Consider the following 16,474-nt stretch of genomic DNA (forward strand, 5'->3'; position numbering starts at 1 on the left):
TTATTAACTTGCGAGTAAAAAAATCTTAACTGCCAACTTTGCCCTAAAAACAAAGTAAAGAGGGCAGACTGATATTGAAAGGTAACATAAGAGCATGTGTTTGTGACTTTATGACATTTGTCAAAACGAGTGAATAAATTGATATCGGAAATCAAACATGGCTTTAGGCTGGAAATAGTTTTTAGCATCAGAGGACTGAGGTTTATCACAGATGGATAAACTTTGGATAGTTGAGTAAAATAAACTGTTTTTTGTTTGTTTTCCTTTGTGTTTTTGTTTTTGGTTGTTTTAGGATATGAGAAAATATACACAGTGAGAATTTCTTACAAAAATAAGTAAGAATATTATCTTATTTAGCACCTAATTAAAAATGACCAAATATTACTCTAATGAAATCCCCTAAAACACCACTTTACATAAAAGTTTGTTTAAAAGGAAAACTAAAATATATGCATACATTTGAAGTTGATAGGCCAAATGAGTAAGGAAAATGTAAAATATCAAACAATTGNATTTGTTTCTGGGTCCCAAAGTATGTGCATGTTTGCCATTGTTTAAGGTTGGGATTTAATACAAGGAACATGCACAAACCTCAGATCTCGGTGTTTCCAAATTTGTAATTTGTTGTTTCACTAACTACTTATATGTTAGTCAGTGAACATATAGCCATTATATGCAGAAAATTTGGAGTTACTTAACCTAAATTTCTGCACTCTTAAGACATGAATTGATAAAATTTAATGATTTGAAAATATCATTTGGCGTCTATTAGCTTCAGATTGCCACGTACAGTCAAGGTACAAATCACGCACACATCCTGCCAATCATGGTTTACCAATTGGGTCTTTACTAGATTGAAAAAAGAAATAACACTTAAAAATAATTTAAAGTGTACAAAAGCCCCGCCCACAGATTACACATTTATTTTCTGTAGATAAAGACAAATAATTTAAAGCCGATTTGAAGTTCCACGCAGATTCAGTGCAGTAAAATCTTTGAAGGCGGCGTTACTGATGTCTGTCCATGTTTTATAAGGACACAGCCACCACCTAAGCTGCCCGTAGGCCCGAGCCACAAGTTTGCCAACAACTATTATTACACCCGAGACGGCCGCAGAGAGTCGGTGCCCGCCACGGTCGTGATGTCTTCACAGAAGGTTCTTACTGCTGGGAGGTAAAATGAAATTGTCTGACTTTTTGAGCATGTTAAACTCCGCCAGTGTTAAAGTAAACCACCTACAGTTCTTTCTTTAAGACAATAGATCTGTTGCACTTTGCAAAGAGTTACTTTTCATGTGTCAATTTCTACTGTTTTCTTAACAATGTTTGATATGTTTTAGTGAGGTTGCTAAGACAACAAAGGCTCCCGTGACGCCTGGGACTGTTTATGAACCCCCACCACTGTCCACAGATCAGCCGTACCTCTGAGCAGCAACCTGAGCCTCCTGATTGCTTCTGCTGTTGTTGTATCTTGTACAATAGAATAAATTGTGAATAAAATATGCTATTTGTTTCAAGTTTTTGTTTCTGATTTATTCATCACAACAACTATTTAACAATTTGACATAATATAAATTCTTCAACTCAGACACAAGAATATATCCAGTTGAATTAGGAGGACAAGCTTTTTGTTATTAACTTGCGAGTAAAAAAATCTTAACTGCCAACTTTGCCCTAAAAACAAAGTAAAGAGGGCAGACTGATATTGAAAGGTAACATAAGAGCATGTGTTTGTGACTTTATGACATTTGTCAAAACGAGTGAATAAATTGATATCGGAAATCAAACATGGCTTTAGGCTGGAAATAGTTTTTAGCATCAGAGGACTGAGGTTTATCACAGATGGATAAACTTTGGATAGTTGAGTAAAATAAACTGGTTTTTGTTTGTTTTCCTTTGTGTTTTTGTTTTTGGTTGTTTTAGGATATGAGAAAATATACACAGTGAGAATTTCTTACAAAAATAAGTAAGAATATTATCTTATTTAGCACCTAATTAAAAATGACCAAATATTACTCTAATGAAATCCCCTAAAACACCACTTTACATAAAAGTTTGTTTAAAAGGAAAACTAAAATATATGCATACATTTGAAGTTGATAGGCCAAATGAGTAAGGAAAATGTAAAATATCAAACAATTGGTCATTGAAAGATTATGAAAAAAAGAAGTGTTGGGTTTTTAATTTTAATATCTTTTAAAAAACAGAACTCTAAATACCCTTTTGAGTTCTGGTTGCTTTTAATTATAAAACGTGAAAAATGTTGGACAGGACATTTCTATTCATTACTGTGGGATTTAATCAGCAAATAATCTAAATTAGTTCAATAATGTCTGTGTTTGCTAAAGTTGTCCACTGTAAAACAAAGCCAAACACGCACCTTTTACAAGAGAAATCACAAAATGTAAAATGTTGCAGAAACTTTAATCAAAGATGAATTAGAAAAAGACCACATAAATATTTCTGGGGGGAAAAAAATCATCCCTCTTTATCCATCTGTTTAAGGTCTTGGATGGAATAAAACTATGAAGTCTTTTAGAGCAGATTTTGTTAAATATTTTAAAAGCAATTATTTGACAGGTTACAACGTTTAAGGTTATTGCGTCATATTTCCGCGCCATTCGGCTCTTCGCTGCTGAGGACGCATCCAGCATGGGGCACCTTGGAGGCTCATTTCTGCTCATCGCATTGCTCATTTTGCTTCATATTCGGGGTAAGAGGCATCAGTTATACATGCACTATTATTACAGTACATGTCTCTTTATACTTGTGTTTTTACTCTGTGTGTGGCGGACTAAAATTTGTCTGCAGGCGGTAGTATTGTCACTTCCCAGCTGGCTTTGCTTCAAACTTGCAGTAGACTCGTGCAGTTCTCACGCCACGGTGTTATTTGCGTCTCCAGATATCTGCTGCAAGAAATCAGACTTTCATTTTCATAACTTAGCACATGCGTATTAGGACTGAAATATGTATGACATAAGTTTGAAATTAACTTTATTTTGATGGTAAAAAAATATAAATGTTAGTGGCAGCGACTCCGCATGCTGTGTTCATCACAGTAACCTCCGAGTAACTCATGTCAACATCTGATAGTACAATTTAATTCAAAGATACTTTATGTATTCCAAATGTAATATTGTCCTAATTCAAAATCAAGTATCTTCAAAAACTCATTGTGTGTTGTGAAGCTGTGGGGATGAAGTATGTCCAGTAGCAGTCAGTCTTGCAGCAATATAAGGAGAACTCTGATTGAAGACTGTCATACAGCTAAATGTCTGGACAGCAGAAATTATATGTCAGAATAACATCTGGAAGTTGGCCATCAGTTGTTGCCGAACACTGCTAATCTGCATCATTTGCTTCCACCACCCCTCTGTAAATCTCTGTCTGGCCATGTAAAAAGAAAGCTGAGCAGAGAGATGTTGAAGTCGGAGATCTAATCCCTTACCCATTGTGATAGATCGAAAAGTTGATTTGAACGTCTTCCTCTATCTCTTTTTGATTTTTTTGTGCTACTGCATCCTTTTCAACTCCTCCGGGATTTTGTTTAGAGCTGAAGTTTTAATGAAGCCTTTAAAATGCTAAATCTTCTGAATCCAGCTGGAAAAAAATGCTTTTTAGTCTTGAATCATTTATGGGTAATTTGCTAGTGACTCTTAAATATAGTTGTTGTCCAGATGGTGCATTTCTGTTATCACTCTGGAAGTTAATGAAAAAGTTCAGAGAAAGTAGATATTAAAGAACCAGTAACCTAGAATCCTTAGTATTGTATGCATCACCATTCCAGTCCAAAACCATGTTACAATAACTTACCACAACCTCTTACTGAATTTTCACTTGATAAAGATGTAAATCAGTTTTTCATATCTTGTAGATATTTTTTAAATAAAATGCTGGCAGCGAATTCTAGGATTTTTAATAAAATTATGGTAAAATGTAACAAAGCAAGGTTGGTATAAAATCAGATTTAAAGATCATCGACATGGTCGATATTTCATATTTAGCTTGATGCATCAAAAAATACCCATTTAAGGGTATTTTAAAATTATGGAATGATTTCACATAAGTATGTCTGAATCCTATTGTTTAGTTTTAAAAAAATAACAGATAAAGGTATATCTGGTTGTCAGTAAAGCTCAATTTTATGCCATCTGAATGAAGTAATTATATGTTTAAGTTGTTAGAAATAGGAGACAATTTACGTGAACCCGCATTTTAATGATTTCAGTCAAACTCTGCTTTGCATTTAACACATTAAGAATCTTCTCGTCAGATAATTTGAACCATGACATTAAAACAGCGTTGTGTTTGTGTGTTTCAGGTGCTGCATCTCACTCTTTACCAGCCTGTAACCAGCAGCTGGAGTTTACATGCAGTGATGGATCGTGTTTATCGAAGCTGAAGTTGTGTGACGGCCACACAGACTGTGCTGATGGATCCGACGAGCACCACTGTGGTGAGTTCATGGTCTGCAGGGATTTTTAACTATGCGCAATCATGGTAAACTCAAAATACTCCTTCAGTCAGTCCTACGGTCTTATGTGTTTGGGCTCTAAATATTCAAATGAAATATCAAAATTATCAAAACAGATTCCAGATAGCACATATTTACTGAACAAAACAAAGCCAACATAGAGAAATGCATGTGTGAAAAACACTATGTGCACCCTTCTTGCTCTTATAGGAGATAATAAGTAAGCACTATTTACAATTCATTACCTTTTCAGGATAACATAGAATAGGAAGCCTCAGTCTTTTTAAGGCATACATTTATGTGAAAAGAAAGAGATGGATTTAATACAAGTGAACTTGGTTCAAAAATCCAAACATAGCACCTGAGAGTCATGAGATTCAGTCAGTGCCTTGAAATCATAAAGTACAACTAATCTGCACTGAGTTCAAACAAGTGTTGTCAGGAACAGATTAGATAAAAGATGAATTCCCAGAATATTCCCAGCTTCTCCAAAATCATTAGTGACATTTTAACCAATCCCTCAAAGCCTAGCAGACTCACATTGAGGCTTTATTAGATTAATCTGATTATGGTGATAGGTTCAGTTTGTTGGTGTTTTTTTTTTTTTGTTTTTTTTTAATAGCTCATTATTTTAAAAAAACACACTGCTTTCCAACATTACTGCGCACCATCTCTGAAATCCATTATACTGAATTTTTAAACCTGACATTAATGTGATATTCAAGTTGCATGGCAGGCAAAGTGTTGCTCCTTCTCTGCAGCAAAGATCACTACACTGATACTGTTTGGGATTATCATTTTTCTAATCCCTCTGAGGCCATTTGAGCCCTAAGTGGAAAGTTCCAGAGGAATCTGATGTAAAGTTCAACACTTCAGACCTGCAGTGCAGAGCTCTGCAGGAGGGAAAACATCTTACACCTTTCAGGTGTTAAACATTAACACTGATCTGTGTAAAGCCAGCAGGTTTGAATATCTGACCTACAGCGAGCGGCTCTAGGAGAACATAAAAACAAGCAGAATGGAAAAGTTGAGGGACATTTTCTGTGTGAGGAAAAAGATGGATCTATGTAGGCACAAACCGCATGGTGGCTCCAGAGCTGCAAGGCTCTAAATAACTTTGACTACAATTAGTAAAGAACTAATATTTTTAAATATAGACATAATCACAAATTCAGGTTTTAGCTGGGTTTTATTTTGAGAAATAATTGCATTGAATTTTCAAAGCACAAGTAATACATTTTTAGATCCATTTTCATTTTTGTTGAGAATTTCTTTTACAGAATTTTCCACAATCATTAGAATACATAGAAGCTGTATAAAAAACTTTTCTAAAGTAAACATTTATTTAAAAAAAAAATATAAGTTGTTTTTATTCAGTATGTCTTGTGATATCTGTTGCTCTAAATGAAATGTATTCAGCTGGACAACCTGGGAAAAAATGACTTTTTGGAATGTAAAGGCTGTAGAGATCTGCCCTAAAGGAATGTTTGGAAAGAGTCAAGACGATAAGACTGCAGTAGCTGTTAAGCATGGTGATGGCAGCATAATGGTCAGGGTATGTTTCCCTGAGCAACAAAAGAAAAAGGCTCACATTTGATTTTCAAAGGTTATTAGACAGTTTGGCTTCTTAAAAACGATGTATAAAGAATTGAGGTAATTGTGCCATCTGTGTGCTGTAGAGCACAGTGTCAATAAAAACCAGAACCAGAACCCTTCTATATATTTTTAGTTATGCCTCCAGCCACTGTATCTCCCCACTTTATGCCCTGACAGGCCACAGCAGGTGTGGGAAAGATGAGTTCACCTGCCGCAGCCGACGCTGTATATCATCAAAACTCTTCTGTAACGGTGTTGACGACTGTGGCGACGGGAGCGATGAGGATTCCTGTCACAGCTGCACCCCTGGGTCTTTCTCCTGCGGGCCGGGCGAGGCCTGTCTGCCCAGAAACAAGCTCTGTGATGGGTGGGACGATTGCAAAGACGGACGAGATGAAGCCCGGGGCCTGTGCGGTTCAGTTCAGGCCTCTCCTCAGAAATCTTCAGCTTGTGCAGCCTCAGAGTTTCAGTGTGAAGACGGAGCGTGCATCCGGCATGCGTGGAGGTGTGACCACTCCCCGGACTGCGCTGACGGCAGCGATGAGGAAAACTGTGGTAAGTGAGGCATCTGGATGTACATTGCACAGAAGTTTATAAAATATCCACTTTGTAGAACTTATTCTACTTTTTAAGTCAGAAATACAACAACAAAATATTTTACCATTGGGGAAAAATTCAAATTCAGAGATTAAAGAAAAGGGGGGGAAAAAGCCTTTTTCTGATTAACTACCAGTTAATCAGAACTGGTAGAGCCAGTTCTGATTAATCAGAAATGGCTCTACCAGTTCTGATTAATCCAAATGTTATTAATGGAGCCCTTGTAGAATTTTTAATTTGGTTCAAATTCACATCAAATAAAATATGTGAGGATAGGAAGAGGAGGAGAGTCTGGAAATGATGGATTCCCCAAGAGAAGGATAGAAATTGGGATTGTAAAGTTCTAGCAAGTCATAAATCTTAACAACTTTATTCTCCAAATGCTCATCAACCAACAAACAAGATGTTTGGTTAAATGTTTTCAGCTGGTTTTCAAAATGCCTTGTGGAAATAAGGATGTTGCTGTTTCGCTGACCACCAGCAGAGGGCAATCAAGTGCTTCTTCTGATAACTGGCTTTCCAAACTTCAAACATAATCAAATATTCAGGTTTGAACTGAGATGTAATAACCAACCATTTCATGTATGCATTTTTAAATTCATTCTTAAAGAATTACTGACTTCCTCTGAACAGAAACAGACTCTCTGCAGTCTTTTAACACAGTTCTAGGGACAATAAGTTTTGGACTATATTTTTATTGTATTTCAGTCTATATGTCTATAATTATAAAAAGCAGAGATAACAAAAGCATAGACTATTACAAGTCCCTTTAAACCAGTCATGTCAAATGTTTATGTAGCACTCTTCCACTACGTTGTATGCCACACACTTGATAAACCCTATCAAGTGTGTGGCATTGGTTGTGACCTTGGACGGTTGGACGGTTACAGCTTAAAGGCTGGTATGTAAACCATGAAGATTGTTTCGACTGTGGTTATTTTTATGTTATGTTTAAAGCTGCTCTCATGTTATGTTTAAAAGAATCAAAGTGCTTCAAGTTGTAAAAAGAAGCCCAGCATTTTAAAAACATTTCCTTAAAACAGGTAATGTACAGAAACTTGAAAAAGGATAAATGTTTCCCTCAGTTATTACAACAACATAAACATAAATGAACAAGAACAACAACTTTAACACATTTTAGATGAGTTTGGACAAAGATTTGTGCCAAAGGGGATTTTTTAATCTGAATGGTGAAATTGCTCATCCTTACCATAAATCAGAGGTTTCCAAACTGTGGGGCGCGCCCCCTAGGGGAGGGCGCCGTTCCATTGCAGGGGGGGCGCGGAAAGCCGTCTGGATGAAAAAAAAAAGAACGCTATATGTGCTGGGTTTTTACCTTAGAATGACCAACTCTCTGTTATTCTTATGTCAATTTGATACAGTAGGGGCTTCCACACTTCCCATATCTGTGTCCTCTGTCACTTTTATCAGCAGTTAAAACTGTTTAATCCATTGTTAACATGTGGTAACCTGTTTTTCCGAGCCGCATTTAAACGCAGCATCAACACTACGACACTCGCGCTGGGTTTACATCTCTGCGGCAGTGAAGGAGACCTGCTGCTGCTGTGCAGACCTACGCAGGTTTGTTAGAATCACGGCAGCAAACCAGCAAAACGCAAAGAACTTTTCACAGTTTTCCCCCCAAACTAACCGACTTAGTTGAGTAAAGCTGTTGGATGCAGGTAATGTTAGCTAAAAGATGACTAGCTAATATCAATACAGCACCTTAAGCTTAACAAGTAGCCTGTAGGCTACCGATGTTGTTGTCTATGTTCAGCTACGTACATTCATTTTGCCCCCCAAAAAGTTCATTGCCCCCTCTCCCCCACCTTCTTAGTGACAAGGAGTCTCTAAGAATCCTTGCCCCCACCCCGCCTCACACGCATCGTTCAGCCCCCTCTTTTTTTCTTTTTTTTAAACAAATACCCAAAACACACCTCTAATATTAATCAAAATCACAACAGATATAAAATCATGCCAATGTGGGTAGCCTGGACGGCCAGCTGCCCAGCAGGCTAAATCTACCCGTTGTGGCTCATACATGCAGTTCTGCACACACCCATGACATTAAACGAAAGAATGTTCCCTCACTGTACACTAAAGCACACATCCATGTGTCCTGACAACACTATTGACATTTGCCTAATCACTCTTAATCCTTGCAGTATTCCGGGTCTCTTTCATGTCGTATGTTTATTGCTTGGCTGTCTTTCTTCTCGCTAAGCTTCTCCTGTTGGTGACTTTAGTTGAGTGTTTAGTATGTGATATTTTTTTGGACCTTTTTTTGCTTTTTTTTTTTTTTTTTTATAGACAGTTCCCTTTTTAACCATTACCAAAATATCATGCATATAGCTTTGAGAAGAGCTGCATATTGTTGAATGCTATACTTGTGATTTTAAAAAATATTTATTGTGTATGTCTACTGAATTGACAATAGAAGTTCCATTAAAAAAATGTATTTGCCACAAATCATCAAACTTATGTATTAGAAAAAAAGTCCAGATTTATTTGTATAGCACATTCAAAAACAATGTTTGCTTCTCAAAGACTTATCAAGGAGCTCAGAAATAAGAATACCTCAACCTTCATTGACCAGAACATAGAAAAGATAAAAAAAATAAAAAAATAGGGAGAGCCTGAATGAAGAATGAAAATAAAAACAAGTTTGCAAATCTAGTGGAATGCAAGTTAGAAATGTTTAAAAGTATTGTTGAGAATCAGTGACGCAGATGAATGCTTGGTTTCTGTAACGGTTGATCTTGCAGATATCAGCAATCAGGATGAATGTCAGGAGAATAACGGCGGCTGTTCCCATTACTGTTTGGACCAGCCCATTGGTTTCCTTTGCCGTTGCCCGGACAACATGAAGCTGGTCGAAGACAGCCGCTGTGAAGGTGAACGACGGCCTCAATTTATTTTGCTGTGGACAATACTGTAACTCTCAGCTTATGGCCAATACAGGTTCTGCATCTGTTCATTAATGTTTGCCTGTTTATATCATCAGGTTTTGCCATGCAGCATTCTTGGAAAATGACAGAACATTGTATGGTCCTTATTTTTACTCAGTCATTGTTTGCCATAAATGTGTTTGTGTTTTGTAGAAGTCGATGAGTGTCTGGAGAGGGACATCTGTGACCAGCTGTGCGTCCACAGAAACGACAGCCTCACCTGTGAATGTCAAGAGGGCTACCACATGGACCCTCTGACCAAAGAGTGCAAGACCGAGGGTGAGCCCAGTCATTTCAATCAAAAACCACTGACACGATTAGAACCAGTATGTGTTTCACATACAGCTTGCACAACACTTGCTGGTCCAGGAGAGGATTAGGGTCATTAAGATAAAAGAATAATTCTGATTTTAATCCAAGATTTCTGATTCTGTGTCAAAATACAAAGAAATAACCAAACATTATCAGGTGTGTGTGTCAGATATATGAAAATCCATACTGAAAGCCTGTCCAAAATTTGTTTAGTAGATTTGAATGGTTCATGCACAACTTAAACAATTCTGATTCCGAGATTAAAATTAGAAATCTCTTTTTCACTGTGGCTTCAATCTTCTTTTGTATATTTGCACCCCTGTTAAAGGTATTTAGTACACCTTAAAATGAATGGCTCTTTTATTGCATTTACAAAATTTCACACTGAAAATGCAGCAAAAATTAAACTGCATGTTTCAAATTCAACTTTTAATATTTTGTGCAACCCCCTTTTGCCAGTAGGACATAGCTTATTCTTTTCCTGTAGTCTTTGACAATGTTGGAATATACAGAGGAAGAGATATTGGACTAGTAGCCAACTCGTTGTTGTATCAAACTCACATCTACTACATTACCACTGAAATACTCTTTATGCTATCCAACCTTAATCATTTTTAATTCTGCATTAAACACAATCTGTTTACATTTGCTTTCATACCCTTGCAATGTTGCCATTTTTCAGAAAATATAATTAGTGTTTGAATAAAGTCTTTTTGAGCCAACAATTGTTTCTTTTGTCATAACAAATATGACAAAAGAAACTATCCAAAAACCCAGGTTAAAAGTTTATAGAACCCAATTTTTCGTATCATGTATTGCTCCATAAAAGTGCATTTTTTAGTGATAAAACAATAATGTTCTCAGATGGTAAAGCATTCCTTTCTTCTTGCCAAAAAGCTTCCTGTTCCTGTAAATTCTTGTACTGTTTTTCATTAACTGTATATTTAAGATTTCCTTAAAGTGGCTCAAGAATATTAAGGTCAGGATGCTTTGATGGCAATTCCCGATTTAGGGTTAACCAACAACCCGTCAGAGTGACCTCTTTTCCTCTTTTCTGGGTTACTGTCACAGCGGAATATTTAAGAAAATCACACTCCTGCCTTTTGCAATGATAATAAATCTTTAACGGAGCAGTATCATGTGTTTTCCAGGAAAGTGATGCCATTTCATAGGACAATCAAGTTACTATGTTCCCTTCAGTTGCTATAGAAATTGGTTATATATCAAACATGACTTAAAGGAAATGTAAGTCCAGTCTGTCAGGAGAATGGAAACTCTTTTTCCTTTTTAGCCAAATCAGTATCCTCCTAAGAGACCAAACTTTAGTTTTCTCACATTTGTCTTTCAAATGAGAAATTTGGTGACTTATTATAGTTAATGTTTCATGCCTTCTAGCAATAGTTCATGGACTTTTGGAAGAGAAATTGTCCCACAACATCAGAAATCTTTCACTGTTCGCAGCAATTGAAAAGGGGGATTTTTTTTTAACTTCCTGATTGAATTGCTCAGAAATGTGATACAAAAACACAGAAGCTTTGCTTTGGAACAAAAAAATCCAGTAAATGTGACCACATAGATACTGCACACTATGAAGTGCAATCTGCTCAGGTCTGTTCAGGTTTGTTCAAATTTGGTCTGTCAGGATCAGTGCTGGTTGTTCAGGCTAACAGCTGCAAGAAGAACAACCTAGCATCTGTGTACTTTCAGGATGCGTTTTTTAATTTTTTTTACTAAAAGAGGCTTTCCAATGCCATCATGATCCCATGTGTGGGTTGGCAAACATTGACCAGGAGTGATATTTTTGTAATTCTGTCTCACACCACTTGCAGTGGGTTAGGAGGTCATCCCGGGACGGAAGGGTCTTCCTGAACAGCTTACCCGTCATTTCCTCTCAATTCTTGCTAAGATGCTCTGGCAAACCACAGCACAGAACAGTGTTCCCAACCCTGGTCCGTCAAGGCACACTGCCCTGCATGTTTTAGGCGTTTCCTTGCAGGTGATTTCAATTGACAGGTATTTATTGAACTGCACTCAGCTGAAGTAAAGCGTAGTAAAGCAGGGAAACGGAAAAAAAGAGTAAAGAAAACTAATCTAATGTTGTTCTAAAGTATGTAAACTAAGTGCTCCTGTTCAGGGTTGCTAAGTATCTAATACCATTTCTAAATAGTGAGTACTCTACAGTTTCTGATAAAATAAGGTAAAGAGTGACTGATCTAATTCCTTTTCTGGGTTAAAAGTAATATAAACTAAGCAGTGACTGTTCCTGTTAAGTATTTCTGGATTCCAAGTTCGTAGTTATTCTAATTCTAATTCTGATTCCATTTTTGGGCTGTATAATATTGATCTAAATAGTGCGTACTCCACAATTTCTGATATTACTAATAAACTAGAATAATCCTTTTCTGGGTTAAATAGCGTTTCTCAAACAAAAAAGAGGAATGGACACAGTAGGGCAGGTGGCAACATTCAGACAAAACAAAGGGGCAAAACAAAGACATGAGTGAAGGCGATGAAGGGCTATGAAGCCACGTTACTGAGCGTCCTGGCAGAGTCCGATAAAGGTGTTGTTTATCTAGGAATGTCCTTAGGAGTGTTCAGCTTCACAACTCCATGGGTACAGCAGGGGGTGAGGAGGGAAGAGCGTTGTGTTTACATTTCTTTGAAGAGATTAGAGATATGCAGCCCTTCCAAGGCCACAAGGGGAAAGCCAATTCATAAACAGAATGTCTTAGGTCAGGAAGATTATAAATTTCAATCTTCCCTAAAGTCTCTCCAATACATCTCAGTTCCCAATCATCCAAATTAGTTTGGCCATTCCACTGACCAAACCATGTTTGTTTTATGGCTTGGATGCAACTTTTAAGCATTCTCCCTTCATTTTAATAGCGTTTAGGTTAGATCTTTGGAAAAACCATTCCAGAAGCTCAATTCTTTACATTTGAAAACCAATTGTAAATGTCCTTGTAAACATCATTAGTCTTCATTACTGATCATGTTTTTACCACTATTGTTAGATTTTGAAGCTTGTGCAAATTTTAGTGGATTTTTAGTGAATTATAAATAAAACTGAGTCGAGCAAGAGAGGCCACAATGTTATCATTCTGTTTTGCTCAAATTAAATTAGGAAAATCTTAAAAGTTATTTATATCTGTTTTCCAGGACGTGAAGCTCAGCTGGTTTTCAGCACTTCAAAAGGAATCCAAGTGAAAAACCTGATTAACAAGGAGTATTCGATACTGGTTCCACATTCACCGGGACATGGTCCAATAGCAGTCCTGGCTTCCACCCATAATGTGTACTGGGCAGAACGGGGACGCGGCTCCATATACAGGTAACAACTGGAGCTGCTTGGTGCCTTAGACTTCTTCCTGAATGTTTTACAGGTCAGACTGACATAACTTCTCTATTTTGTGTTTGGTCAGAACTGTTCACCTGGGTTAATAATAAATTTATGGTTGATGGTGTTGAGCTACTTGGAAATGTTTGTCTTCGTGTTCATACAAATAAGTTAAAACGGCACCACCATGAGGAAATTTCTTTTTTCACTCCCAGTAGCATTTCAGAATTCTTAAAATGAACTTTTTTCTGTGTACAGTGAGGGAACATTCTTTCGTTTTGCTTATCATGCAATATGTGCGTGCCATCAAACCAGTCCTTCACTTGCAATCATCAAAGTCGATGCAAACTGACACCCGGTCCGTGACTATAAATGAGCCTACGCGTGCAGGACGACACACTGTAAAGTGGTTGGAAAAAAAAGAGGTTTTCCTGTGTGTGTTTCCTTTCAGGGTGTGAAATATGTGCGTAAGCACATTTCGATGGCGTATAGCCTCCACACATGTTGCCCCTCTCTCTTGTTTCAGTCAGTAGTTCCACAGCGTTTCTGGTTAGCTTCTTATTTGTTTTTGCTTTCTATTTTGTCAAACTGCTGCAAAAAAGAAAAATCTGTGAAATTACATTCTTGGTTGTAGCTTGCATGCTTTTTGATTCTTTCTGACAAAGTTCAAGCCTGACACCTAATTTAAGTAATCATGTTTAGCTTTGTATGACAGGGATAAGTACAAGCAAACCTTTCGTTGTAGTTTTTGTGTGTTTGCGTGTGTGTTTGTTAGGGGAGATGGAAGGAATGTATGAAAAACTGGCTAACAGAAAACCAGCTTTGAAGTCGAAACGGTTTCATATAATCAGCATCTCACATCACTTCCTGTTTCCTGACTTTCTCTCTCTCTTTTTAAATTAACCTGAATAAGAGGAGTAAGTGTCCTTCATTTATTCTTTCAGTGTTGAAATCTGATCTTTAAAACTTCAGATATTTTCTCTTTAAGTTGAGGATAAAATCAGTGTCTTGAGAAAAAGTATAAACTGACATAATATGTAATCACACAGCCTGATGGACAAGATAAAAAAATATGCACTATGACATGAACAAATGCTTTGCAATCTCCAAAAAGAGAGTCTAGAGAAGAAAAATGTTCCATTCAAAGTGAATATTTCAAAATTTCTGTTATTCTTTTATTATTATTATTATTATTATTATTATTATTATTATTATTAAAGAGGACAAGCAAAATAAAACAAGGAATACCTCACCTTGAGTTTTTGTTCTGATTTACACATTTTTAGAAAAATTACATCTTATATTTGTGTTTTGGAAAAATTTTAACTTTGTGGATAAAATAATAGATTCTGGAAGGAAAATATAAATGATCTCAGCTAACAATTAATTCAGTAAAACATGCAAAAGAAAACAAAAGCATTGAAAAGAGTAACTATCCTTAGGTTTTATTATAGTGGTGGAAAGTTATGAAAGCCATGGGGAAATTGCAAAAGACCAGCATTTTAATCTTAAAATCAAACAGGCAGAAAGAATTCAAATTCCCTGGAAAATAGAGATAACAAAATAAGCAAATGTGTTTTTATCAGACACTCCTTCCTGGTTTTGTGTCTATTGTTTAAAGAAGGAACTTTCCCTTCGTCTGATAAAAATTTATCGGACTGAAGGGAGTCTGCAAACAAAAACGGTGACACCCTACTGCAAAAGACAAGAAATTGAAAGAAGTGTTGGCGATATTAAGTTTTCCATCCAAGCATGCTCTTCAGTGGAGCTCTACTAAGTACAAGTTCAAACAAACGCTTCATTTACTTCTGATGCGATTTCTTGGGAAGCTGGGAATTGCATTACAGTGAACTCAGTTGTTGTTCATTTGTATGTGATAAAGTAAGTTTGATTTGCTAAGTTTTAGTGAGCTGGCTAATGACACAGAACAATCCAGCCATGTACTTTTCTGCATTTGATTAAATTAAACACCAAAGCAACATGCAAAAAATACCAGTTGTGCATTCGTCTCTGACTTAATGAAGACATTTCCCTATTTCACAGGTCATTACATTTGAAGTTATTAAGGAACCTGCAGTTTACCTGTTGACCCCTTGGAGCAGGAAAATTATGACTTTAAAGTAAAAACAGATTACACCATAATATGCTGGATGTGCTAGGAAAGCAGGATAAAGTTTACAAAATAGGAACACCTCTTATTCACCAACAATGACTAATTCAGTTCGAATGACTGTGTGAAGGTTATTCCCTTTGCCGAGGCCCAAATGATCGCCCACAGATGTGTTGGAGTTCATTCATTTTTGTCTCTGTGCACCACCCAGGTTCGCTAACCGGTTTCAGGACCCGACCAGAACCCCTCAGTGCAAATTACCTTGAGAAATAATGAGATTTGGTTATATATATATACATATAAAAAATGATCAAATGTTGCAAGCCATACACGTCATACAAATGGAACAGATACAGAGGTGCATTCACCGTCCAGCGCTGGGGCCACACTTAGCTCACCATATGGCAAGGATGTAACGTGAGTTTAGCTTTTAATTCTTTTCTGCGATCTGTACCCTCCCTTAAAGAGTAGTCTAATCAATTTCAGACTGTTAATGTGTGACTGCCGGCAGTCGCACATTAACATGGTTATGTAAGCAGATAAAAGAGGCTAAAAGAGATGAAACAACCTGGTTCAGACAGGTTGTTTTTACTAAATTCCATCTACTTTAATCTAGGTCCGAGTTCTGATTGCTCCTTTTCCGTTGTATTTACATTAAAGTAATATAGCAAAACTATTTGGACCTTGGTAGAACGTTTCAAACTTTGTTTGATTCATAAGTTGTCTTTTTAAAAACAGGACTATGTATGTTTTGTGATGAGTCTAGAGAATTTAACTCAATCTGATGCTGTTTCATGATTTCTGGTTTAGATCACGTAGTCAGTCTTGTTTATTATACCTGTTCTTTTCTTTTAGACAACTTAAGGTTATTGAGTTTAATGGAAAAGCGATTCTGTTTTCATGCCTGAGTGAAAGAAGAGAGAAATAGCCAGTGACGAGAGGTTTGTTCTTCCAAAGACTAAAATGTTTCAATTTCCTTGGACTAAAATGTGGGTTTTTCTCTACTGTAAATTCCTTTCTTGATTTATAGAAGTATTTTAATCAATCAGTCAAATTTTATTTGTATAGCACATTTCAGCAGCAACGCATTTCAAAGTGCCT

At 36.7% G+C, this 16,474-nt stretch overlaps 1 protein-coding gene across 1 annotated transcript in view; it reads left to right on the top strand.

The window, feature by feature from the left end:
* The first annotated feature begins 2,260 nt into the window (after positions 1-2,260).
* LOC103131076 (low-density lipoprotein receptor-related protein 8-like) overlaps positions 2,261-16,474 on the top strand; it is a 24,687-nt gene continuing 10,473 nt past the window's right edge. Inside the window, exons 1-6 of the mRNA XM_016665957.1 lie at positions 2,261-2,712; positions 4,321-4,455; positions 6,247-6,624; positions 9,432-9,560; positions 9,768-9,893; positions 13,086-13,257. Coding sequence (XP_016521443.1) covers positions 2,652-2,712; positions 4,321-4,455; positions 6,247-6,624; positions 9,432-9,560; positions 9,768-9,893; positions 13,086-13,257 — 1,001 coding nt within the window. The 5' untranslated portion in view covers positions 2,261-2,651. The remainder of the gene's footprint in view (positions 2,713-4,320; positions 4,456-6,246; positions 6,625-9,431; positions 9,561-9,767; positions 9,894-13,085; positions 13,258-16,474) is intronic.

This window comes from Poecilia formosa, unplaced genomic scaffold (assembly GCF_000485575.1).
Source record: "Poecilia formosa unplaced genomic scaffold, Poecilia_formosa-5.1.2 Scaffold10, whole genome shotgun sequence".
Classification (NCBI taxonomy): Eukaryota; Metazoa; Chordata; class Actinopteri; order Cyprinodontiformes; family Poeciliidae; genus Poecilia; species Poecilia formosa.